This window comes from Ixodes scapularis, unplaced genomic scaffold (assembly GCF_016920785.2).
Source record: "Ixodes scapularis isolate PalLabHiFi unplaced genomic scaffold, ASM1692078v2 PGA_scaffold13__105_contigs__length_92229423, whole genome shotgun sequence".
In the NCBI taxonomy this organism is placed as follows: domain Eukaryota; kingdom Metazoa; phylum Arthropoda; class Arachnida; order Ixodida; family Ixodidae; genus Ixodes; species Ixodes scapularis.
Genome location: NW_024609839.1, coordinates 34,711,308 through 34,737,686, shown reverse-complemented (window position 1 = coordinate 34,737,686; position 26,379 = coordinate 34,711,308). Strand labels below are relative to the sequence as shown.

General features: G+C 45.1%; 3 protein-coding genes across 3 annotated transcripts; 2 read left to right on the top strand and 1 right to left on the bottom strand.

The window, feature by feature from the left end:
- Positions 1-5,385: 5,385 nt before the first annotated feature.
- LOC115312185 lies at positions 5,386-14,265 on the bottom strand. The gene is made up of 5 exons (XM_040222103.1): positions 13,920-14,265; positions 12,862-13,812; positions 11,253-11,513; positions 9,258-9,518; positions 5,386-6,176 (listed from the first exon to the last, which is right to left on the bottom strand). The coding sequence occupies exons 1-5, from the start codon at positions 14,263-14,265 to the stop codon at positions 5,386-5,388; spliced, it is 2,610 nt and encodes an 869-aa protein (XP_040078037.1).
- Positions 14,266-14,710: 445 nt separating this feature from the next.
- LOC121048624 lies at positions 14,711-18,965 on the top strand. The gene is made up of 3 exons (XM_040505161.2): positions 14,711-14,976; positions 15,502-15,593; positions 18,864-18,965. Exons 1-3 carry the CDS (start codon positions 14,796-14,798, stop codon positions 18,963-18,965), a joined length of 375 nt encoding a protein of 124 aa, XP_040361095.1. The 5' UTR covers positions 14,711-14,795.
- A 3,745-nt stretch (positions 18,966-22,710) lies between these two features.
- Positions 22,711-26,157, top strand: LOC121048625. Its single transcript, XM_040505162.1, has 3 exons — positions 22,711-22,941; positions 24,369-24,597; positions 25,958-26,157. The coding sequence occupies exons 1-3, from the start codon at positions 22,711-22,713 to the stop codon at positions 26,155-26,157; spliced, it is 660 nt and encodes a 219-aa protein (XP_040361096.1).
- Positions 26,158-26,379: the final 222 nt, after the last annotated feature.

The window sequence follows — 26,379 nt, the reverse complement described above, 5'->3', positions numbered from 1 at the left end:
GCGTTCTACTGTGCGTCGGTTCACATGCCGGTCGCGATCCAAATGAAATGGGCGCCATGAAATGCATTCTGCCATTTCAGATTCCGGCTCGTATGTGAAAACATTTTAATGTTTTTATCACTTGCAAAAATCATTTTCGCAATCAAACTATGCTTGTCGGAATGGTTCGACTATATTTTGTTTCAAAAACCACCTCGGTGGCTCTTAAGTAGCAATGATATTAAAACAAAACACAAAACATTAAATCGTCTCGATGTCTCTGAGCTAACGCGCTGGTCAATCTATATTTGTCGGATTTAAATATCGGCCGAGGTGCCCACAATCCGACGGAGGCCAATCTGAGATGTCAGTTGCACGTCAAAAGATCTCCAGTTAATCAAAATAAACCCGCATTTTTTTTTATTAGGACGTGTTAAGTAATTCTTGTTGGTTTGGCTTGCGAGATACTTGGTTCAGAGCGCAGCAAACGCTGCGGGCTGATGAAGCCATTGAAGCATCGCCAAGGGCGCGAGGTTAAGCTGTTCGTTCTCTTTCTGTGCCTATACGGTCGGGATAAACTAGAGCCACTAAATAAGCTGCGCTTCATACACATCTTGGTGCTTAAAATGGTGGTTGTCAGTTATCTGAAACTTTATCTGAAATCACAGGAAACGCTTTTCCGTCCTCCACAAATGTTTAAACAGTTCGAGAAAAAGCAAAGCAATATTACGTGAGCTACCTGACACCGAATGCTGAGGAAGTCGCACTTTTGAATCATGACGATCAGCCGTTGCGTTTGATTTGTTACTAACCAACAAGATGGCGGCGCCCACAACAATATCGGGAGGACAAGTGCCGATACTCTAAGCGTAGCTCATTTGGTTTACCTTGGTTTACCTCACAGGCTAAACCTAAAGACCCTCCATCCTGGGAAAAGTGGCACCATTCATTGTTGTGGAAATGCTCGAGGCACGTGCCGCGCGCCACTTCTGGGAAATTCATGGCGTAGCTCAGTGCTGCGCTGTGCTGCCATGATCTTCCCAAGAGCTGCACGTTGCACGTGCTTCGTGCATCGACCAAGCTTGCGCTACTTTTGAAACATGGAGGGGCTTTAGCTAAACCAAGTACGGTGGGGGATCGTTGACCGAGTGTGTTGTGGCACCGCAGTCCAGAGCACGTGGAGAAATGCTCGAGCGCGAGCTCCTTTCAGGGCACGCTGCAAAACCTGTAGGGACTAAATCCCCTCGATGCCGTTTGCGCTGGTCTTTCATGTAACCTTAAACGTGCCAGTGCACGAGGCCCGTCTCTCGAGCCGCCCTTGGAGGCAAATGGCGGCGCAGCACTAAAATGACTGGCCCTTGAAAGATAATGGCGGTGGAGCACCCACTCGTGGCACGTGTCTTGCGCGTTTCCACAACAATGGTTGGCGGTACTTGTAAAAAACGCTTTTACCAAGGGGCTTTGGCAGGGACCCTGGGTTCAGTCGCCCATCTGCACCCTACCGTCGTGCGATCGTGCACCACATCTACTGCGTAATGCACGTTAAAGACACCGAGCTGACAGTTGTACAGCTCTTATTATAATCTTCAACGGGTAACAATGTCGCCCTACGAAACTCCTGCTCTCTAAAAATCTAACGACTAATTCTGAATGCCCCGTTACATTGCACTTTAATGTGTGTTCGCGTGTTCGCGTTCTTTTTTTTACATTTTTGATTATGCGGTTCTTACTTATGGAACAGACTATAGTTGTCGGACTACTGGAAAATATTATATAACTAAGAAAATGGCACGTGAACGCAAGAGACAAAAAAAAATAACAACGACAACAACAAAAACATACACATAGGCGCACTTAATAAAATATTTGAAATAATAGAATTGATTATAATTGTCTTTTCAAAGGTTTTAGTGCACCAAAAAGGCTATAAAAGGAAGCTCGATGCATTGGATGGTGCGCTTGTTTACCGGAAGTGTAGTTCAGGGCAGTATGCTCGCACTTTTTTATGTTCCGCTTCGCTCACACGATAAAATCAAATACTCTACTGGTAATGTATTTAGTGAAACAAAGCTACCTTCTGCATAAGTGCAAAGCCCTCAGTTTTCGCGTGATTACACGGACGCTTGTTTATCATTATTAATTTCGTTTCCCACTGCGATTCATTTCGTGCTTTTTTGTGTGATACATGCATTAGATACCAAGGTAACCCAGGGGCATTCTATTTCGCGGATTGTAAAAAAAAACTATGCGACTTGACACGGGTACCACAATCAATACAAAATATTTTATAAGCTTCACATGTGACCGCTGGCCTGAGTAAACATTGCTGTTTGTCAAAAACAATTACGATTGTATAAAGTCACGTGGGAAAAACTCGTTCAAAGCACACGACCGTTAGCATGCAGTGAACACTCATAATCGGCGCCGAGATGATTGGTGGCTGTCAGCGGGTGGAGCTTTTCTATCAACACAGAGTTTGAATGTTTCCTTCTTTTTGTTGTAAGCAAACAGGAGACAGCTTACACCAAATCTTAGGGTAATAAAGTACTATGAATATTCAAACATTACTGCCTGAGCAGTATGTGCGTGCAAACTTTAGCTCAACGCTAGGGTAAAATGTTGCGCTGTTTCAGTCTTAATCAGCGTACCATGTGCGTGCTTACACTGCATTTTATGCAACGTCAAACTCTACCCGTTTGCATCTTTTTTTATTTATGCACACCACTACTCGCGCGCATAAATTACCAAATTAAGACTGGTACAGGATGTCACAAAAAAATTAGTTTTTTTTTACCGCAAAAATTAGCTATGCATCGCCTACCGCCCATTCTCCGCCCAAAGGCAGCACTAGGTCACAACCAGATGTCAAAGTTTTATCCCGAACGGACACCTTATTCAAAAGTTATGTGATTTTCTGAAAATTTCAATAGGAACCCTACTGAAAAATCTCATATAGTTCTTATATAACTTTATATAAGAAGTTATATGAGGAGTATGAGAAGATATAAGAACATATGATGCCCATATGAGGAGCGCCAGTCTCTTATAAGAACTATATGAGGAAAGATATTTTTCTTATATAGTTTTATGAGATGGATATGAGAACATGTATTTTCAAATAAGAATTTTATCATATGCCATATGAGCCATACAAGAAAAAGAAAGTTCTTATACGGGTCAAATGTGGAATAAGAAACTTATATAAAATCATATGAGAAAAATTGCTCCTCATAAGTGGCATAAAAAAAAAAGTTTGTCATCCAAAGCAAATGAGAATATTCGGGTTTCCTATATGGCATATGAATTTTTTTTCTAACAGAGCCAGATCTAGACACCGTCATTTTGACTGGAATTTGGCCCCTATCCGTCAATGTATTGATCTCAAATGATATTAAACTGGAACTGTGGTTATAATATGCAAGAAAAAAACACTGAAAGTGTTTCTGCTAAAACATTCCCATTTATCTGTTTTGCCATGGGAGGTTTGGCATTTAGAAAAAAAAAAATCCCCTTGGTCCTGCGATTTTTATGGGAAAATGTCATCTACATGCATATAAAAAATCTGGTTATGTTTCAGGACCACCTCAAGTTTCGTGTCATTAAATCGAAGAAGCAAACCTACGTTATAGAAGAAACTCGAAATATTTACTCAGAGTGAATATTTAAAACAACTCAAATAATAACCTCTGTTGAGGTTCTGTTAGATATCCAACCTTGAAAAATGGCCCACGAGGACACTTTGTTATAACACTTCGCAACAAGTTTGTATAAATGCAGAGACAACTGACCTTCAATTTAAAATTCCTTTTCGTGGCCAATTCACTTCTGCAACTAGGGTCATGCAGGAAGTCAATGCCTTTCTAGGCACTATGGGGTTCTAATCATCAATAGAGGCATTGTTCTGGTTCGTCATCGCTAGTTTCTGTGGCTTGACCGCTTGGCAAGACACAGGCTACCCTAATATGGCATCTGAGCAGAGCATCTATATGATATGTGCTTCAGAGCTTCAGGTTCAAAATGGCATACATAGGTGTGAGAAAGGAATGTTTGCGAGAAGTCATTATTACATATCTTTCTGAACATGCCACATGAGTGGCTAACTACCACTCAATAAAAAGCATAGATTTGTGGTTCATTGCAAAGCAGGGCTTTTTATTAGGCAAACTTATCACAGCAAATAAAAAGCAAACTACTAAGCCAAATTAGACAAAGATTATGGAAATGTAGCATTGCTATATCTTGTCTCATCCTACAATGGACTAAAGCCAAGGCTACGAGCTGCGATGTGCGTATACAGGCGCAACACACCAGATGGATCCAACTGGCTCATAGTTGGGCCTAGCGACTCGTAGCTTTGGCTTTAGTCTATCGTAGGGTGAGACAAAGTATAACTGCATTCAAAACGACATACCCTATAACATTGAATAGATGGCAAGAGCATATGCAATCGCATTCAACAGGTGAATTTAAATGAAACTTGCATTTAGAAAGAAAAGCACCAAAAAACAAAATGCTGGAAAAAAAAATTATATCTGTCGGCACAACCACCTTTAAATCATTTGGAAAAGACAATAATTAAAAGCCGCAGCTTCTTAAACACCCAAACATCTTCTCAACAAACGTGGCACAGCAATAAACCAGGAATATGAAAAGAAATATCACACATGAAAATTATGACACCTCATTGACAGACAAAAAATGCTGATAAAGCAGACCAGGCTCTGGTCTGGACAGCAAGCGAAAAGCTGATTAGAAATACATGTTTAAAGGGGCGATGCAACGATTTTTGTATTTTGCACAAAAACCGCTTAGAACGGATCCCTGACGTTAATGACCTGTGAAATACCCGTTCGTTTTTCATCACACACAATCGAAGTCGCAGAAAAAACAAAGAAAACCGAACAGAGTTCACCCTCTCAACTCGCAGCCAGAACAAGCGGCCACGTTATCTGGAGCCGATTATATGTCGCCAATGTTGATCATAGCCATGCACTGGGATTGGCAAGGCACAGGGCATGCGCTGAGTTCCAGACATTGTTATGGCTCGGCTGTTGTCGTCATTCCAGCGATTGGACACGGGCCACTACCCGAATGCTTCTTGAGCTATCGATTATCACGAGCCCAAATTGAGTGTCCACGCCATGCTCGGGTTCAATCTATGAGCCGCATTCAAATATAGTAACTAAGCAGTACTGCTACCGCCCGGTTACGTCATCAGGTTTTGCGAAGGAGAGATTGAATGAAAACACTCGATTTTGTCCTCGAAATTAGAGCGCCACAAAGGAGTTCCTTGGTCAGTGGCGTGGCGTGCGAGTATTCTTGAGTCCCACTAGTGCCAGTAAGCTTGCGTAAAGTGAAAAACATTCCAATTGAATATCGTTGCACCGCCCCTTTAAGGCATGCAACCTAGTCGCGCTCAATAATGTTAGGAAGGAAGCAGATATATGACCTCTCAGGTGAAAACTTAATCTGAAGGCACACCTGAGACACAGCATGTGGCTTCACTACAACAAATGTGTCGTGAGGCACAGCGACCACTTCCCTGATGTGAGGGGGGAAGATGGAGCCACCATCTTTGAAGGTGAGTTCTTTGCACAGTAGCACACCCTCATCACTACCACAACCCCTTATATGAAGTGCCCTCCAAATGATGACAACCCTGCCATCTCCACACTGCACAACTGTCGAGTTGCTTTTTGTAGCACGTGTGTACTGTGCAGTGTGGTAGAGCTGTCCCGATAGCACCAGTCGCCCGTGCTCCATCACAGACGATGGGCAGAAGCCCAAGCCTTCTTGGAGCGCAGCAGACTCCTCTCTAGAAAGATCACCCGAAGGCATAGCATTGCCAAGCATGACGCCTCCGTCAACATAAAACGCTTCTTTCAAATGGCTGTGGCCAAGCACCCTGTTGCAGAACAGCCTCGTGTCTGCTGGAAGCAGTTCATGACTTAGTGCTGCCTCCAACTCTTGCGACATAACTGCCCTCTCTACAACCTGCAGAGGAACTCCCTTTGCCGCAGTTATATGACGCAAAAGTCGGCCATTGCCTGTCTCAAAAGTGAACGCCGAATTTGCCCACAGCGGCCCCATGTGTCGGACGGAGTTGGCCAGGTGCAGCAACTGATGCATGTTAAAAGTCATGGCCGTCTCCCCGTAGAGCTTTGGGACTCGTGCCACAAACTTCTTGAGCAGCTGTTCTGAAAAGAGCAACGTAGACGTTTTTAAAGCAAAGCATAAGAACATTAAAAATAGAATAATTGTTCATAGAGCTCATATACTCGCACATGAATCTTTCTTAAATAGCTGGGAGGACATCTAAGCGTCTTTCGAACTGAATCTTCTAACATTCTTTTATATTACAGGAGCATGTTCCCAGGAAATGGCATGAACTAGAGCTAAATAATTTTTAAGTTTCACAACTTGCTGCATAGAGGCAGCATGATAAAAGTTGCCAAAATAGCTGCAGTTGGGTGGCTGCATAAGTAACTACCATACTCTAGAAGAATTGAAGGTTGGGCTAGTATGTAGTTATTCATCCTTATTATAAAAGTGCACAAAAAATGTGGGCAAAAAAGAAACGTATGACAGACAAGCACTCACTCGCAACTGGCCTGAGAGACAACATAGAAAATAAACTCCCCTAGCTCCCCTTAGACCAATCTCATCAGCCAGTTTAGGTACGCCACCGCAGCCGCAATGCATGGGAGAAACTTTCTTTCTGCACGTCCAACAGCCCCGTTGGGGGTGTGCGCAAGCAGGGCGTGAGGTGCCACGAGGGGCCTTGTGCACTGCAGCCTGCTTTTAGTGAACTGAACTTATAGCAGCGTCACTCAAGCGTCGAACGGCTGGTGAGATTGTTGTATTGCTTGTAAAAGAAAAACCTGCTGCCTTTATTTCTTCACTTCATTATTAAAACTTTTCCCCACAACGTGGAGGCATGATTTTTTAAAAGTGCACTAAAGATGTTTCTGAGATTGTCTGTTCTTTGTGATAACTCATTCTACGGGCTGTAAGCGTCGTGAAATTCCAAAAATTATGTCCATGCGACGTCCATTTTGCTACTAAAATGTGATTGAAGTTCATGCTACGCCCCTTTTTGAGCAGAAGAATCTAACCAGGATGCAAAGCACGGAACCCAGCAGAGGCGCCGGAGGCGTGACAGCGGGCGCTCATCTGTCAACCATCTGTCAGCAGACTTGCGGTTCAAAATGGGCTTAAAAATGAATGGCAATTAAATACACTACACCTTTTATTTTGAGAGTTTCAAACACTGTCAGGCCACCTTTAAAATGTCCAGTGTATTTTTGAGCATAGATGGAGGTAACTGTGCTTTGTGAAAACAAACTCAAAAGTAGGAAATCCATATTACGATAAAAACAGTCTTCTAACATAATTTGCTTTCTCAGATTGAAGGCCTATTTGATTAACTTAGCTCGTGCAAGCCCAGTTTGCACTAGTTTATAAGGAAGACTGCAAATGTTTGAACGTCATCAGTCTACTAACAATTTCAGAGCCATTTCAGAGACACAAACTTGCACCTGAAGTTGCACTCTGATGCAACTTCCTGCCATTTTTGGCTAAAGCAGGTTCTGAATCTTCTACATGCAGTATCATTCATGGGCCATCTGGAAAAAGCATCTTTCATGTTTTGCAGCGTCACTTGTTGAGGGCTTGTGCAAACCTTTGTTCACATTACTTTCTCTGTACTTGGGTCTGCCTGCAACTCCGTTGTTTCAGAATGGCGAGCCTACGCTATCGAACCTCACAGTGCTGAATCTGTACTGGGATACAGGATCTGATGACAGTGAAAATGAGAAATTTGCAGTTCTAAATAATGGTAATGACGAGTAGTTACCACCTAAAGTTGCTATATGCCGTGTTAGTGTACCCTTGTGGCAACGGCGACCCTCCAGAAATATGTTTTTGTTGCCTGAAAACCATCTCCACCGACTTGTTCTATGACAGCCAGAGGAAACAGCCTCTCTCACCACTCCATTTCGTAGCGACACAAGCGAACAGTGTGCCATCTTTGTTTTCCCCATCCGTCTGCGCTGTCAGGTCGTCGCTGAAACATGCTTCTACAAAGTGTCTGTCCGTTCGACAGACCTAGGATTACCATGGGACGACGTTCATCAGTAACAGTGATTGGAAATATTGAAACAAGAAGTACTTTCTGCTCCTTTATTTATCGAAATGTTCTTCACTTGCTAGTAGAATGGCTAAGCCCAAAAGGGGAAAGAAATGACGTTGGTACTTCCAACAGTTTCGCCGGCACATAAAGGGATTCTGTGTTTTGAGTTTGCATTGCTCCTGTGAAAAGGTTGCACTTGGACTGTGTGTAGCGTGTAGTGACCTTGAGTAGCGTGACGTTTAGCTTAGCTGGGATTGTTTAAAAAACAAGTCCGAAGGTCGTGCTGCTACTGTCTCATAATAATAAACATTTTTCAATGCTGTCCGTTTACTTTTCCAGTCTTCTGTGATCGCTGCGTGCGTAAAGCACTTCTGTGAAACATTGTCACGTGGCAGCCACAAGATCATTTTCTCAAACCTAGTACAAAAAGGTTTTACTGGTGGTGGAAGGTATATGCTCCAGCCATTAAACAATGTCTTGCGGCGCTCGCTTTCTTGCATGCATTTTACCACATCAAGCGTTTCCGAGAAAAGCCAACATTACTCTGCATGCCTTCGTGACTGGTTAGAGGCGTGGGACGTTTTTTCTGGACATAAAATAAAAAGTAAGATTTTATGCATTTTCTTAACATTTCTGTTTTTGTAAAAGTAGTTGTTATTGAGTTTTGAGCATTACAAAACAAAGAAATAGAGTTTGCAAAGTGTGGAAACAACAAAAAAAACAATGCCTAGTTGGCACGGCCCCTCCGAGGAGCAGCGCCACGATCCCCACTGGCATCATCTGCTATGACTTTCAACATGGGTTCGGTTGTCAGCTCGCCATCCTCCTCTTCAAGGCGGCAGAGACTGGTTGAATGTAAAGTCACTATAAAACGACGGTACGGATGCCTTCAGAGACGCTGCAGCGCTTCGCACATACCATTGGAGGGGGTTATACATCTTGGAGTCCTTTTTCTTGCTTGATTTTAATTTTAATTTGCTTATAACTTCCGATATAATGCAAAATTTGTCAAAAAAATTGTTTCTTTATGTTACTCGTTATCTGAGGTTAACCTGATCACAAGTTTCAAACCAGTAAAAAAATCATTGAGGGGCTGTTTAGAAAGAAAAGCAAGCTTTCAATTTTCTTTAAAAAGATTGGCTCTTACCAGCACAGTTGATCAGTGATGGAGTGATCTCTGTCCGAAGCAGGATGTGGACGGCCTGAGAAAGCCGAGCAAAGTGCCTCCAGTACCGGGAGGGCAGGACATCAAGGGTGCAGGGTAGGCAGTAGTACAGCAGCCACAGCCTCCACTCACTAGCTTTCCAGAATGCCCTGTCAGCAAGGGATCTCGGGAGGCGGGTGAAACAATGAGGAGGCTTGATGGTGAGCAGCCGTTCATTTAGTGTGCTGAGAACCGCTGGGCGACCTGCATTGAGAATTACAAAAAATAAAACCAACATGCTTTTTAGCAATGGCTAGTTAAACAAAATATTGTACACACAAATTTCCAATGAAAAAAGAGTCATCCATTCAAAAAGCAAATGTGAGATTATCACTTATCGATATTACTACTGTATTTTTTGAGTATACATGTTTAACAGTTGATGTTGTGCAGGCTATCTAAAGCTGCAGATTATGCAATAAATTGTTTCAAGATCCCTTGTTTTTACTAGACCGGTGCGGTATGTGTGTCGTGATAACAATATTTTCTGTCGAGCTCATGTAAGCAACACAAGGTCATACTGTCTGCGTATGTTGCCTCCGATTTAGCTATTTTCTGGGCGACACATTGTTCACTTGCGTGCGCCCAATGGAACAATGTAGACCAAACTAAATCTTGAAGACAAGCTCTATCATTGACCCACAAATGAGGACCCCAACTCCTTACGAAGTCCCCAGAACATGCAAGCAGCAACTGAAGTGCATCGCTACGCTATCTGCTGGCGGCTCACTTGGTTTCGAGACCACAGAAAAGCACATGCCCATCCGACTGTGCTTGCCCCAGAGTCTGGCACAACATGCTACTCAGTGGCCAGTGTGATGAGCATCTGGTATGGATGCCACCAATAGAGATAGCGCTTGCAGTTTTGTGGTGCATACCGCCAAGCAGGTGCGCCCAGCTTTACAATGAGCTTGGCTTATTGCTCAAAAACTTGCCATGACTTGTTGCTTTATAGATGCCATTCAGAAAGAGTGATACTCACTATATCTCAGTTTCAAACAAATAGCCAAGCTTGCAAAAGGTACATGCAGCAAGAAAAAGAAAAGAAGAGGAAAGAAACACACAGTCTGAAGCAAACCTCAGTTCGATCTGGAGCCGAGTGCGCCTACTCAGCATTATACACTGCAAAGCTGCAAGCACTATCTCCAGTAGTGGTATCTGTAGCAGACACTTAACACGGCGGCTGGCAAAGCAGCACCTTACTATAGATTCTGGGGCAAGCCCCGTGTCGCACAGGAGTAGATGAACACACATGCTTGCAAGCACTTGCATCACCTTTCTGTGGCCTCTGAACCATGTCGGCAGGTGATGCAATGATGCACTTCAGCCGCCATTCGTGCGTTTGACACATTTTGCACTGGCAGCTGGAAGGTTCTGCGGCACGTCCACAAAGAGCCCGGGCGTGCTCACTCAGTTCTCTCCTGCCCTGCCCTGCCCTGCCCTGCCCCCCCCCCCCCCTCCCCCCCCCCCCCCCCCCCCACCAGACATGGCCAGACAATGGAAGGTTTGCTTCCCGTCTGAGGAGTGGGAACGGCAACCGCGCCACACTGAGCAGTATAGACGGAGAACCACAGAAGAGAAAAGCAAAACACAGGACCATGCCAATTATGCATGAGAGGCAATTTGTATGTGCCAAGGGTGTCCCCACGTGTACAAGAAAAAGGCACAAAGAAGGCAGCAAAGATGGGCCGAAGATGCTTCCTTCTAAAGCGCATGTTCCAACAAAGCAACAGCTGCTGCTGCCAATCACAGCATGCTTTGAGTCGTCGCCCCCCAATTTTTAGTTTGCTCTCATGTACTCATGATTAATTGTAGCTACTTTCCAGCAGTATTTTCAGTATTCACTAATTCAAACGAGCCGTTACAAGAGAAAGAACTCTCTGGAAAAACCCAAGAAAAAAAAAATTTGCTAGTAGTTATCTTTACGAAAAGGCTTACCAATGTAGAATCTCTGCTCGGAATTTGACGATCCTAGATGGAGCTCTGTCAACTGCTTTGTGACACCGAGTAGCGCACAGTGCATGTAATCAACAGGGTACCCCCAGACGGGGTCGAAGTTGGGCGCACTGGCAAGCGCAGATGGTCCTTTGATGCCTTCTACAGGCTCCCGGAATCGCTCTGCAAGTTTTGCGTCCCTTGATATGGACTCCGCTGTTCTCTCAGCCGGCTCATCCTCTTCTTGCAGGTAGCGTATGCATCCTGCAAAAATAAGAAGGTGCAATTATAGCATATGAATCTCATCATTGTTACTGACAGTTCCACAGCTAACACAGGTATCTCAAAAGCAAACCTTTTATCTGAGACACCAAAACTCCCATGAATAGACATATAATAGGCAATGCAACGTTGTGGGTTTTCATTTTACACACTTTGCACAACAATACTGGCACAAGCGTGATACAAGTATACTCACACATAATACTACTGAGCCGCCAGTCTCACTTTCGCTACATAATTTCACGAGTACACATACAATATTCCATTCCTTCTAGACTTTCCGAAACTTGCTTATGCAGAGCATTCCTTTTTCTTTCGATCAAAATTTCTTAAAAAAGAGCGCTAGAGTTAAGTGAACGCAGTTTTCACTTTGTGTTTGCAAGGCTCGGCAGATATTAGATAAGACGATAACCGTCACAGAACCAAAATCCGTCAAATTTTTAAGTGCTTTATGAGCCATGTTGTAGTTGCAGTTTTAAAGGCAGTCAAAATAAGCTGGCTTTTTGGAATGCTGGTCGGATCGGCAAAAATCCCGCATCGGGCGCCCTTGTCTCGATAAGTCGTTGAATCTGGGACTGGAAGACTGCCGCAATTTCATATGCGGGGGAGAATGGTAAAAAAGAAAAACCACAAATGTAGGGTGAACTTAACAACCTTCTTTACATGTCTGGCTGTAGGGTTTGATGCACCATCTAAGAGAGTTGTGTGCCATTCATTGTCTCGTTTTCGTGTTGAGAATAAGGGGGAAAAAATTGTTTTAATTTTTTGTGAGTTCTGTGACTTGCTCTCTTTCTTTTCATTCTTTTTTCCAGCAAACTTCAAAACTATGAGCCATCTTCGCAAATTCCATGTCATAATGTGTCAAGTGACCTTAAACAAAAAAAGACAAAAACAATGGCTGGCGTGCGGCTCTCTCAGATGAAGCATTAAAACGAACAGGCTGATGTACAAACAGTGGCACCAGGCTCGCCCTAGATGTGCCACTTATCATTATTACAGTCCCCCCCTGTTCACGAAATCACAAGAGTCCTTCTAGCCTCGCTCTCAATGGAGTATCGCGACGGGCATGCCTCATGTGGGAGTTTTGCCACTCCGGCCAGCGTCCTGACGAGCCAGCTCATTTTGATGCCCACTGTGCTAGCACCTCATACATAAAAAATATACATAGCTTGAACTGATGTAATTTGGTCTGCCATGCTGGTTGCTAAACTTCAACGCTTGACTGTTTTACACCATAGAAGTGGTACTTTGAGGCAAGCAATAAGAAGCAGTAACCCCCAGCACTACACAATTATGTCAGATAAAGGAGATGTACAGAGTGCCAGCCTACCTGCCACATGCTCCCCTTTGATCAGACACCATGGGCATCCAAAATATCCAGAATACAGGACATGGTTCTGCACCGCTGCACGTGCAGGAGCGTCTGCACAGCAGCAGATCAGGTGAACTTGTGACTTGTAGTCTGCTGTCCCATACGTCCACTGGATCGGGTCCATGTCCATCACGGCATCAGCAAACTTGCTCATGAAGAGCTTCATGTTGGGGTGTTTTTTCCCGAACCACAGTCCGGCAAGAGTTGTGTTGCGGAACCGTTCCTCTGGTGGAAGTTCACTGACTGTGAACTGGATCGGCCATATGGAAGAGCGGGACGACTTGAACACAGGGCTCCCGTCGGTATTTACGGTTAATGTCAAGTCTCCAGGCTTCACTGCAGCGGCCTCCTTGAGGTTTCGGTACACACAACCACTGGAGATGTCCGTGACCGATGAGCTCGAAAGCGACGTCTCAATGGCGTCAAGATTCTGACTGAGAACCTCTCTAGTTTTTGCGATTACGTGCTTCACTTGCTGACTGATATCCAGAATCGTGAAGTAGCTGCGTCCTGATTCCTCGTCAGCTGGAGTGCTGCACACAGTGCACGTCGACTTTCCAGCGCCGTCTTCTTGAAGAAGCCCAGAGCAGTTTGCACGCTCACAGTAGTAGTACTTCTTTGAAACTGTGGATGTTTTTTGGCTCCACAGCTTTCGGAATAGGTACTTGCTACCTGGCAAGACGTTCTGATTTTGGCCAAACATCTTGTTTATTAGCTTCAGAATGTCGTCCAGCGCACCCCATGTGAAATTGTGTGCGTTAACTATTGACATGAGCATGGCCACGGCACTCGCTTTAGTCGTGCTGGAGTGGGGCAGAGTTGACGTGCCGAATTGGGCGAAGCACCTTCCCATTAGATCTTCACGGTCGTCAGAAACAAAGTCTCGAGGAGCCCTGGAGCTATCGTCATCTTCCGGTATGAGCTCTTCAGTGGAGGCTTCGCACGACGGCCCAAGACGTCAGAATCTCCGAAGTCTGACAGATCGTCCCAGTCTGATTGTGGGTCAGCACCCCCACCGTTTTGATCTTCCCAGTGGTGTTCGTCTTCGGCCAAAGACCCGGTCGATCCAACGCCATCATCGCCGGGGCGCTGTTGCGAGTTGTCGACAGCGATACTCTCCGGCACTAACCGCTGCTGTTCGTCGGTTGGTGTTGCCGGTTGCTGCAAGCTAACGCCTGGCGCTGAGTGCCCCGGTGGGTCAACAGATGGGACGCTTAATGCAGCTGCGGAACCCAAAGCAGATTCGGCTAGGCGTGCTTTCTTTTGGTGGTGGTAATGCCGCGTAGATTTCGGAACGACGTACTCCGCACCCTTTTCGAGGTACTTTTTCCTTCTTGTCGGTCGGCCGGTTAGGTTCTCCATTTCAACTGTTACCAGAGAGTCATGTCGTGGTTCAGTCTTTCGGATGCGCTGTAAACATGGAACTGAAGCCTCGCAAAACAATACGAAGGCGGGCGACCGACACAAGGGAAGAAACACCGCAGCAGAACCGGAAACCGGAAAACCTAACAACCAGGGACCGGCTTGAGCCTGGATTAGGTTGGATCCGTGGGTCGAATGTTCTAGAACAATCTGTTTAATAATAACGACTTAAATAGTTCCTTAAATTTTTATTTAATACTTCTGAGTTCAGCAATTTTCGTGGTAGTATAAATTTTCAGCACTTCCCACCTTTAGCCGATAATTAAATTCGCGACTACGGCAACTACGACTTGGCCACATTGATAGTGTTTTTTTTTTTTTTTTTTGTCGCTTCGTCGCTTTGTTGGCTTCATTTGTTCTTTGTTTCAGTGTTATCATACCGTGTTTGTAGTGCTTTCTTTCTTGTTCCGCGCCTGCTCAACGATCGCTTCTGGCTGGTTCGTTGTAGCGTTCTTTCGTCACCAGCGAGCATGTTCGCGTACGTACGTTATGAGGACAAGCACAAGGCCGTGCTACCCACGACTTTGATCAAGCGCTTCACGCCGGGAGACGTGGATGACTTCGACCACGAGAAGTCCAAGATGGTCTTCTGGGTAGACGAGAATGGTAGTCAGGCCGGATACTACAAAGCAAAAGTCGTCATGCTTGGAGGTAAGTTAATGCTGGCACATAATTCATCGAGGCGGGCACCGATCACAAAATCTGCGAATGTGATGCCGCTAGTGTGTACAACATGGCGGCGCCCATCGGCAGCCATTTCGGACACAGATGACTTGGGCAAGGCTCCACTCGCGAGCCGACCCTGTAGGTTAATGTGATTGCAGACTCGAGTGGCTGACACCTCTACACATGCGTTATCCTCCGGGGTCGGCCCGTCAGCTGCATGAGTCTTTATTGATAACGTGTAGTCCGCAGGTTGAAGGAATCAGCAGCGAACTTCGTAAAGATGCCTTGCACTATCGTAACAGGGCACTGCAAAAGGGCTTCCTTGGCACGCGCAGCCAATCTTTAACAGCGTTAATGTCACGATGTGGAACGCTTACGGAGGCTCGTGACAACGTACCGTACGCTGCGTTAATAGGACGGCTGTCACATGCCTTGCACGTGACTGCCGTCATGTGCATTGCATGTGGTTGTGTTATTGACCTTGTCTAAAAGAACTGTACTTCTATTCAGAAACCGAAGACCTCTTGCTGCGGTCAATGATCAAGCAGAGGATTGCAATTCCTCGCATCATCCACGATAACCGGGAAGGACAACCAATGGAGGTAATTCTGAGTTCGTAGCATTTTTCCCGATCGCTTTTGACTGTGTTTCTAAAAAAAAAAAAAAAAAAAAAAAAAAAGGTTCCTGTTATTTTGTGTTTTTATTTGCTCTTGGACAGTGGTTTATAAATAGAGTAAAGCTATATGCACTACGCCCTGCATCTTGACCGGACGTGACTATATGTGCAACGCGAAACTCCTATCAAAGGATTGGTTACATTCAGTTTCCAAAGGGGTGGCATAGCTTAGTGGTAAGGTGTCTGCTTCATGTGCAGTGGAGCCCGGTTTAATTGCCAGTGTAGGCATACTTTTTTTTTTTGCTGAGCATTTGGCGATACTTACGAAATTTCTTTTTTACAATTAACACTAGAAAAAAGAAGAAAAAAAAAAAGGTTGATGAAACTTTGCTGAGCTAAATGGAATGGGACTCAGTTTGCAGTTACAGCGGGGCTTGGGTTGCTGGCTGCATGCCGCCAGGCGGCGTGTATGGGGGGAGGGCCAAGCGGGTTAAAGGGATGCTGAACCAAAATCTGGATTCCCCCAAAACATGCGCCAAAAGCATGCAACAGGATGCTACAAACACCAAAACATCACTCATACAGCGATATCTCAAACGGATGACCGTATTTTTTCGAAAAACGAGGCGCATTTGGCATGAATGTTGACGTCATGTTTCTCCGAGAAGGAGAGGGAACGGCCTCGCGTCTTTTCCGCCTCGTTGCCTTGAGGGAGCGAAGAGAGGAGGTAACTAGGCATCTTGACGTCACACGCCTCGTCGGCCTGGTTCGATCTAGACTTCTTTTTCCAAAAATACGGCCGTCCATTTGAGATATTGCCTTACTAGTAGTGTTGTAGGGATTGTAGCGCCCCGTCTACATCTCCAGCATTGTTTTTTTGAAATCTAAATTACGGTTCACCATCCCTTTAATAGTTTCGTAATTAGCAGCTGCACACTGTCGCCGCAAGGTGTGAACGCAGGCGGGGGTCTGGCTTAACCCTTTCCCCAGTGATGCATGCGCCATCCGAAAAGGGTGACCCAAATGGCGTGAGCTCTCCTCGTCGTGCATATAGCCATTTCCGGTTGAGGTGCATAACAAAGTGCATATAGCTGTACTCTTATAATAATGGATTTTCTGGCCAACACGTGCTACCACGTATTGCCGTCCAGCAAGTTGGCATACTTTGTTATGCCGATTGGCCATGGTACTATGTACAGTCATGCAGATGCTCAATAGCTCCACCCGAGCGGGAGTCTTTCTCTGGGAAGAGCTTGACTAGTGGCTTACATTGGAATTAGCGCTCGCATCAGGACTCGCCCATGTTGAGCGGATAGAGGGAGCTCATCAACGTTGACTGCCGTTATCATCTGCGCCTGTGTCACTGCGGTTTTAATTGAAAGGGGAAGAGGATTCTCGAAACTGCAAGCTCAGCGACCACTTGTTTGAGCGCGAGAATAAAAAGTCAATTAAAATAACTATGAGCCCTTTCTTTCAGCGGTTTGGAACTGATTGTATTACACTCAATTTCTTTTTTTGAAAGTGTTTATTTTTCGCGATACATGTGTGTTTCCTTGAGTTGCGGCCCATCGCAGCCGCTGGCGATGACGCCAGCTACCATTGCAATAAGATTATCGTAATCGTCTTATTACACACGTATCCCTTCCCACGGCAGTGAAAAACAGCCAAAACACAACTGTGTAATGCAGCCTTAAAGCCTCACACACAGCTTTACAAAATTATAAACGGCAAGTTCGTGGGGAAAAAAAAAAAAATTACGAATAAGTAAAGAAGAAAAAAAAAAACAAAAAAAGACCTCGGTCAAGAAAATGGTTCATTTCGTTGTTTCTAGAATCCTCACTCGCTTTCGATCAGACTGTGGTGACTGAGGCTCAGATGATAACGGCAGTTTGCGTTGTTGAGCTTCGCCCTGTCTGGTCCGCATGGATGAGTCCCGGTGCTAGCGTTAGATCGAACGTTAGCCACCAGTCATGCGCTCCTCAGAAAAAAATGCCCGCTCGCATAGAGCTATTTACTTTCTGCATGACTTTACTAGATACCATGTGTGCTGTGTGCCACCCATCCACCCGCACAGACGTTGACTGAGTCCTTGACTAATATTTTCTCCAAAGTTTGGCACGTGTTCAACTTTGTTGAGTCTAAACTTTGGGCTGAATTATTGATTTAATGGCTTGCACGATTTTTATTAGATATCATTGGGGCTCACCCATTTGTCTGGCATACCTCTGGACAGTGTTCTATATAAACAAATAGAGAAAGAAGTCAAACTTGTACCTTTCAGAGCAGTATGAGGAAATTAGTCCTTGTAATGCCTCAGGGCATTCTATCATACCTTGTTATTACAAAGCTTTGCTATCATGACTAGCACAGCTTTGTAATGACATATTAGTTCAGTCATAAAGGGCACTTGGCTTGTCAAAAGACACTGACTGCTGTAGGCAGGGGGCCGCACGTGCCACCTGTGAGCAGAAGCTATCATTCTCGGTCGTGATAACGGTTCAGCAGTGGCGGTCGGTCAGCCAGATGACTCCCACGTGCCAGGATTACGATAGACTGCATTATGGGCATGAGAATGTTACCCCAGGCGCCCAACTTGAAACAGTTAGCTGAGAAACATGCCGGTTAAAATGGCACCGGACATGACATGCCCTAATTTTCATCAAGGGTTTATTTTAGTGCTGCGCATTACCTTGTCAGATTTCAACGCCAACTGCCATTACTGAGTACTAGGCCTGGCTAGATTAACGTTTCATCCTCCTATTGAGAGGCAATGCCACAGGCCATTCAAGGCAGTAAATGCGAGTGATGCATCCTCGGCAGGCTCACACAATCCCATTTTTCTTCTCGTCCTGCGGTATCTTTACTGTGAATTGATAATTTTTTAGAGCATTAGATAGATAAGTTCAGTCTGATCGGCTGCCACCACCATTCTGTTTCCCAGTGGAAGCATTTTGTGGCAGCTCGCAAAAGCAGCGCCGAATACGACTCTAGGCACATCTCTGTTGCCTACGTTGACGCCTGTTGTGAAAGTTTACATATGTGCTGTTATTTTTTTTTTCAGCCTGCCTTCTATATCTTTGCTTTTACATTAATTAATCTTTTTCTTCCATGCTTTCCATAGCAACAGTGGTGTAGAAAGAAAATGATTGAACTGTGTTATAAAATAATGGACCTAAGCTCCATGCTAGAGCAGTAATGGCAATTTATTTCAACTCCTTTTTCTAAACATTTTGTTTTGTATCTGCAATGTCTCCAGGATGGTCAGTCAACCTCTTCACACACTGCGCAGACAGATCACGGAGAGAAGACTACTTCCAAAAAACGCCGTATTGAAGAGCAGCATTTAGACGGCAAGTGATGTGCACCACTATTGTCATGTTGCATTTGAAGGGGCACTCCGGAGCTTTCTGAGATGGCCTATTCATGGCCGTAACTCAATTTATGTGCCCTAAGCATCCCAGAAATTCAATAGATAAAATCATGTGCAACCTATTTCACTATTTAAAACTATTGATTGTGACTGTTAAATTGTTTACTCAAACTTCAATTACTACTCTGTAGCAACAGCCCTGACAATTTAGTTGTAATGTCTTCTTTACTCAGGATCGCAGGGCACTGTTCCTATAGCGTTGTATGAGGCTCAGCGAGCTAAAGCCAAGGCGCTTAAGCAAGAGGTGAAGCGTCTCCGGCTGGAGCTTGATGAGGAAAGGAGCCTCTCCAGAAGCATACAGACCATATTCCTGTCAAGACTACGTAAGTTAATTCAGCATGACAATATTTTATGCCATATTGCTGTCCGCGGTGCCGAACATCAATGCCCGGTAACTTTGTGTTTATTCTCGCTCGCGCCGTAACTTATATCGTTTCATCCTACATACTTGTTCTGGAAACTTCCTGCTCATTCTCACCACAAATGCCCGACGCTGGAACCTGTGCCGAATGTTTGAAGCATCGATGTCGCGCTAGATAAGGAGCCGCGCATGACCTTGTCGAGTCAGTCTTGCTTCTCACTGCTGTACGCGGTGATTTCTTTCTTCTTTTGTTTGGCACAAGTTTGAGTTACCCAGTCATCATCTCGGACTCTGCGCCTGGTCTTTGTGACAATATGTGTTAATTCTTTCTTCGCATGGTAAGCTTGGAATTATGTATTGGATGGTTGTACTATCGCAGACAAAAGTTCTCAGGACGCGCGAGAGGTGATTGAAGTGCATAGCTGTGCCATCTGCCGGTGGCTCGCCTGATTTTTAAACCACAGGAGAGCGCATGTGAGTCCTACTGTGCTTGCGGACATATGTGCTTATTCGCTCTTCTGCGGGACCATACTTGCCACAGTGTATGGTGCAAGGCTCCGCTTCGGTGGCCGCTGGTGATGAACGTCTACAGCGGATGCAGCAGCTAGAGATGGCGCTTGCAGCTCGTATCGCTGGCCATTAGCAAGTTGGGTTTCTGAATATGGCGATTCTATGTTTTTCTTGATGCCGCAATTATTAGGACAACCTTCCTGATAAAGCACCTATAAAGCGACAAGTCACAGCAGGTGAACTAAGGAATAAGATAATTTAGTTCCAATGTCAGAGTTCACTCGTCTCGCATGAAGCACTGCAAAGCTAAAAGCGCTATCATCAGTTGCGACATCTCACGCCAGATTCCGCCAGAATCACCGCAATGCAGAGAAGCGGAAAAACTTGCATGCCTGCAAGCCAGCCACATAGCTAGGGGGGGCATAGAACCTGCCCCCCCCCCCCCCCCCCCCCCCGGAACCAAATCCTGGTTACGTGCCTGCTGCATGCACAGTAGGGCACGCATGCGCTCTTCTGTTGTCTCGAAACCAGGCGAACTGCTGGCTGACGGCGCAGCAGTGCGCTTCACTTGCCGCTTGCGCCTCCTCGGGTCTTTTGTCTGCGATAGTTCATTACAAAAAGATTAAGTGGCACCACATCATTTCTGTTTTTGTCCTAATACTACATTGTATCAGTAGTAGCGGGAAGAGCAGGTAGCAGAGTTCTGAGTCCCTAGTATTGGTAGTCTGATTACATATCCTTTTTTTTTTAACAAGGTACCAAACTTCATAAATGGAGAAAAGGGATTGTGTTGCAGCAATTAGTGGTTAAGTGACACTGCCTCCTGAGAGAAGTTTTGGACAGGGCCAGAATACCTCGAACGATTTGAATGGTTTTGGATAGCTTCAGAACATCGTAAGGACCAAATGCACAATTGTGGGCAACAACGCACCTTGGAAACTGCATGCTGTCATAAAAGCAGCAAGGAAGTAACCCTGGTTCAGTTGCTTTCTGGCACTTGAGAGAACAGCCTGGACAAGACACACATGTTAAAAAATACATTTTTCATGAAACAAGATTTCAGTTGGAGTAATATTTAAAATGCGAGTTGCCAATTCCTCCACTTTTTTAATGTACGGTGAACCCAGCCAGTCCCGCCCATTGCTGAGGTTGTACGCCATTTTGTGGGATTTTGCTAGCTACCAACTAACACAGGTATCGATAGAGTAACCAAAGGGTTGTCTCAACAGCGGCGATATCTCAAACGAGACGTCAAACCTAGTAGCCCGCGGTCCCCACATCTCCGCGGCAATGTAGACGACGTTTAGGGCTACATTACCGCGGGTCGGTTCGATTAATTACCTCCGTTGGTGCCAATGATCGTCTACCTTGTCTCACTCTCTCGAATATAGCGGAAGAGAAGACACACGTACCAAAGTAAGGACAGGGTCCAAGAGCATTTATTACATACTCTTCTATATGAACTACAATGTCCCCATCCAAAATGACCCCCGCGCCGGCAAGGTAAGAAAAGGTCCTTACCTGGCCAGACGCGGGGTTCCGGAGAGCCAAGACCGGGGAAGCGTCGGAGAAGTCGCCGACGCACGTCCTCTCTCTTTCGCCGTCACTCGGACGAGTCCCTTTCCCGAAAGCGGGAAAACAAGAGGCGAAACCTCCTCGCCTGTCAGCAGTGATCCACATCCGAGCGGGGGGACGGAAAGAGGTCCCCCCGGGAGAGAGTGAGAGGAGGGCCCCCCAAACCAGTCGGCCCTCCGCCTCACGAACAGGTCGGAGCTGACGGCGAAAAAACCAAGTGTTCCGACCCGCGGCCGTTATCACAGCCATCGAGGAAGGGAGACCAGAGGAATCCCCACAACTTTCATGAATCAAGCAACTTTCTAGCCAATGTAAAAGTACAGACCTGGCCGATTTGGCTGCATCACTCCCCCGGAAGCAAAGGAATTAGCTGCACAGCAAAATGAGTCTCAAGCCGTAAACATTCTTCCGATTACATTTGCTTTTTATGCGAAATGCATCTTTTGACATGCATGTCCTACTCAGGCTTTAAGTATTTTTTCCTTTTATTAGCATAACCCTACAAGGCTGGTCCACATATTTTTGCTGAATTACAACCTGCTGCAACTAACTGCTTACAGCCATGATAGTTCGGATTGCTATCAAAACAAATTCCCAGAATAAAACTAAATCTGGTTTCACATTATTCATCTGAATGGTAAAGTAAATTGATTATAGATGTAGTTTTCATTGTTGATAACTGTAAAAAGGTAAATAGTGTCTTTTATTTAAGGCATGGAAATCAAGATGCTTTTACTGTGTGCAAACCTAAGAAATACATTGCAACAACCGATCATCTCTGACATCAGAATAGCTTGAACCCCACAACCTGCTGGGATCTATTCAAAGTAGCTCTGGCCTCTAAACATATCCCCTTGTACAATATCTGCTATGATTGTGGCTAGATGCCTCCTTGCATTTTGAAGCAGTAAATGCTTTGCTAATGCTGGCCAGTGGGTCAGTGTATCAGACACCATCTTGTATACCCCATCATAAGCAACAGTCTCACCAGTTGTGACATGACGGAAATGTCTGAAATAGCTGTTAAAGCGGGTAGAGTGGCAGTTTAGAATCTCCTGTGATGTACAGCTCATGGAGGATACAATTTTTGTGGCCTTCGCAAACAACAACAGGAGCGGAGTCGTCTTCTGCGGTGTCTGCTCCAGCAGCTCCTGCCTGCTTCAGTGGAAGGCTCCCTCTGCCGCTAGAGCAACCAGTCCCTAAGGAGCCTCAAGGAGCGGCAAGGGAATGTCCCCTCTCCTTCATGGAACCTCAGTCTTGGACTATGATGTGAGCAGCCCAGAAGAGCAGTGCCTGGAACCTCCTGCTGCCAAGGTCTCCGCGGTCGTGCTGTTAAGAGAACCCGATGAGATTCTGACACCAAGCCAGGCTATCGAGAAGGTACAACCCCCAGCCAGCGCCCAGCTGATGTTGCCACCGCCCCCTCCTGTGCCGGTTGCCGCTGGGAACCCTGATCAAGTAGGCTGACCATTTCTGGTTTTGTAACCGTATCCGACTTATCTTGGCAATTTCTTTCAAGATAAACATATTTAAAGTACTGCTGGAGATAGTCTAGCTATGTGCAAAATTTATTGTAAATTTTAAGCATTCATGTGACCATTCAAAATGCTGCAGTCCTTTTGCATTTGGTTCGGAGACCTGAGTGGATTCATCAAAACTAACGCCCGGCGGGGCTTAGTTTCGATGTCCAGGATGCGCGCGTGTGAAGAAAGCCAGTGCGGTGGTCATTTTTTTTTTAAATAGGCTTGTGAACAATCTGAATGCCCTCCTTCGCTAGCACCCGTGCCAGAGCTTCACTTGTTCTTTTCACAAGGGAACAAGTGACGCTGCAAGTTGTAGTCATTGCATTGCAAGTTGTAGTCATAGACACGATGCAGGTTGTAGTCATAGACACGCAAAAAAAAAAACCACATCGGCAAACAAAAAAATTTCCCGCGCACGCACTTACCTTTTTATTTTTGGCATATATATTTCCCGCCGCTTACCTCCTTGCTTCTTTTGATCGGTGACATCAAAAATCAGGAAATTTAGAAGCTTTTTAGGTGACATTTCTACAACATTTAATAATGGCAATCGTAAGACATGTTTTTTAACGCAATTGCACACGCACTACGGCCCCTCTTTTTGAAATACCAAAAATCGGATGTCACTTACTGGATTTGTGTTCTCCCTCGGAAAACTTGGTGGCGGTCGAGCAGAGGATGATCGGCGAGTCGAGGAAGAAACCGATTTTTTCCCGCGCCGGCACGGGGGAAAAAAAACAATTTTATGTCCTTTGCTTATTTTGGGAACATTTTGAAAGTAGGGGTTAGGCCCTTCTGATATGGGCACACCCTTGGTATTGTACAGTATACTGGTGTACATTTTTTAATCCAAATTTTATTTTTAGATAAGGGCTCACTGCAATCTGGATGCCATTTCCACAGACTGTTGGTGTGACTGGTAGACATTAGATGGGTGGATATATAACCATGGCAATATTTTGACTAATTAACCACAATTTATTCATTAACTTTTTATAATTGAAATTTTAATGGCAGCCATTATTAGGTTCTCACCTAATTTAAACAGTCCACAAACCTACAGGGGCCTTGAAATATTTATTGAGTTCTGCGTTTTCTTCACCCAATTCAAGAACCGCTCACGATTCTGGATTCGGTGAGTGTATATTCTAGCTAGAACGAATAGGGATGCTGTGAAATGGATGTCCGCATGAGCTTCTTGAAAGTACATGGCTTAAAATGACTACACCTACCTTTTTGACACTTGAATGAAACGGGGATTCTGTGACGTAACATCCTGGAAAACGTATTAGTCTAGTTCTTCTCAGTAATAGCTTTTTATACTGCTAATCCCAACCATTGTAATTCTCAATTTTTCTGCAGGTCGATCTGGGCAGTGGTGTTTCAATGACGGCAGCGCAGTTTAATCACTGCGCTGATAAATCTGACACCGATTCAAAATTTGTGAGAAATGCTTGCCTGGCAATGTGGACAGAAGAAGAGCTCCTTGCTCGGAGCGTGACAGGGAACCGCTCCCGGCGTTTCCTGAACCAGGGTCCGGAGGAGGACGCCAAGCTACCTATGACCCCGAAGAAGCTGGAGGCAGTTCGAGGTAGGTACAAGCTTGCTTTTCACTAACAAAATAATCTGAGTAATCGCGGTTTCCCTTGTCGAAGCAGATGATAGAGAGGGGGGATGTTTACTTGGTACGAAATAACCATGCTGTCTGTTGAAAGTGTTTTGAAGAGACAACTTTTCTGGAGCATGAACTGATTTCTGAGTTGGCTGTTGCATGACTTTGCACTTGCATCCAAATTTACTATCAGCTTTATTCATACTTGTAACTGCAACCAACTTTTGATTGACTTTTGAATTTCTTTGCTTTGACAATGCCTCGTTGCCCTTGTGAATGTGAAACTCTTTGCAACATAAAAAGGAAGCATTGATGCAAAGCTATATGTGCTGCTGGAGACTGCATCCAGCAACCATCTTGCTCATGTGTCATTCATTGCTTAATTTGATGTTGGAAAAGGTTTCTTGTGCAATTTTTTAAAACCACGTTCTACGGTGGAATTTGTTTATAACAAACAGCTCGAAAATTGTGTAAATGCGGTGCAGATGGCACAGTAATGAGCTTCTATTGCGTGGCTGTTCTTTCATAATAACTCTTATTTGAAACCATTTCATTTACTGGGGTCTCGAGGACTCGTTCAGCATAGCTTGTTTATTAAGCTTATAGCATACCTTGCAACGGCACTCTTAACCGTCTCTACCCTATTTAGTTCTTCGTGCGCAATTTCACGGTAGAGACGCCATGAGAAGCTGATTTGCTCCAGGTTGGGAGTGGTGCAGTGCAATGTTTCTAATGCCTACACAACCAAGTTTTACGGTCTTGTGCACAAACCGCTTGCGGACAAACTCGGCGGTAATTTGGATGTCCGTCAGCTCACCCATGGATACTGGTTGGCACCTACAGAAAGGCCAGCCTACTCCACGCTTTCTTGAGCTCGCAGAGATCTGGTTTCAAATTGGCAATCGTTGCTTCGACCTTGTCGAAGGAATGCTCTAAGCATTTCTGTGACCCAAAAGTTGTAGGTCTATTCAATGAACGAGTATGACTACTCCGCTGCGTTTTACATGGTGCTTTCGGTACCATGTGCTTGAGCGCGGGCGTCGCAGGCGCCAGCGCGTCACTACTGTCTGCGGGGAAGCCTACTGCATGATATCAGGAGCGCGCACAGCGCACCGCTTTCCACGGGTGTGCAGCGGGGAAGCCTGCTGCATGCATTAGGAGAGTGCGGCCCGCCACTCGAGATTTCGACATATCCGATGTAGGGTTCGTTATTCGAGATATAGTTTTCATGCATATTGATCGATAAGTTTTGGTTTGATATAGGACATAATTCCCATTATGTGAGTTAATTATAGTGTACGACTGTAATAGCTGTGCCTTCTATTCTTTCGTTTTTCAGTGGCCTTTGGCTTCTTCATTGGTGAAGGGCCAGAAGAAGTTGTAAAAAAAAGAATGGCCAAAATGAATTCTTACGTTGCAACGTACCTGCAAGATAAGAGAAGCAGGGTGAAGAAGGAGCTCAAGAAGAGGGCAGCAGCAGCGATGGCGGCAGCGCAGGCACCCACAAGCGAGCTAGTGGTGGCAGCATCGCGTACCTAATCATGCTACTTCCCTGTTGCAGAGCGGGCTTTGCCTAAAATAAAGGTAACTTATGACTTTCTGAGAGATTCATTTGTCCAGCCAGCATATGTGGATACCACATGAAATGCCTAAAATGAATTTTATGACCTGCTCATTTAATGAGCCCTCATTTTTGAACGAGAATATGTACAGGTTCCGATATTAAAATTCGTACAACCCCACGTATTAAATGGGAACTTT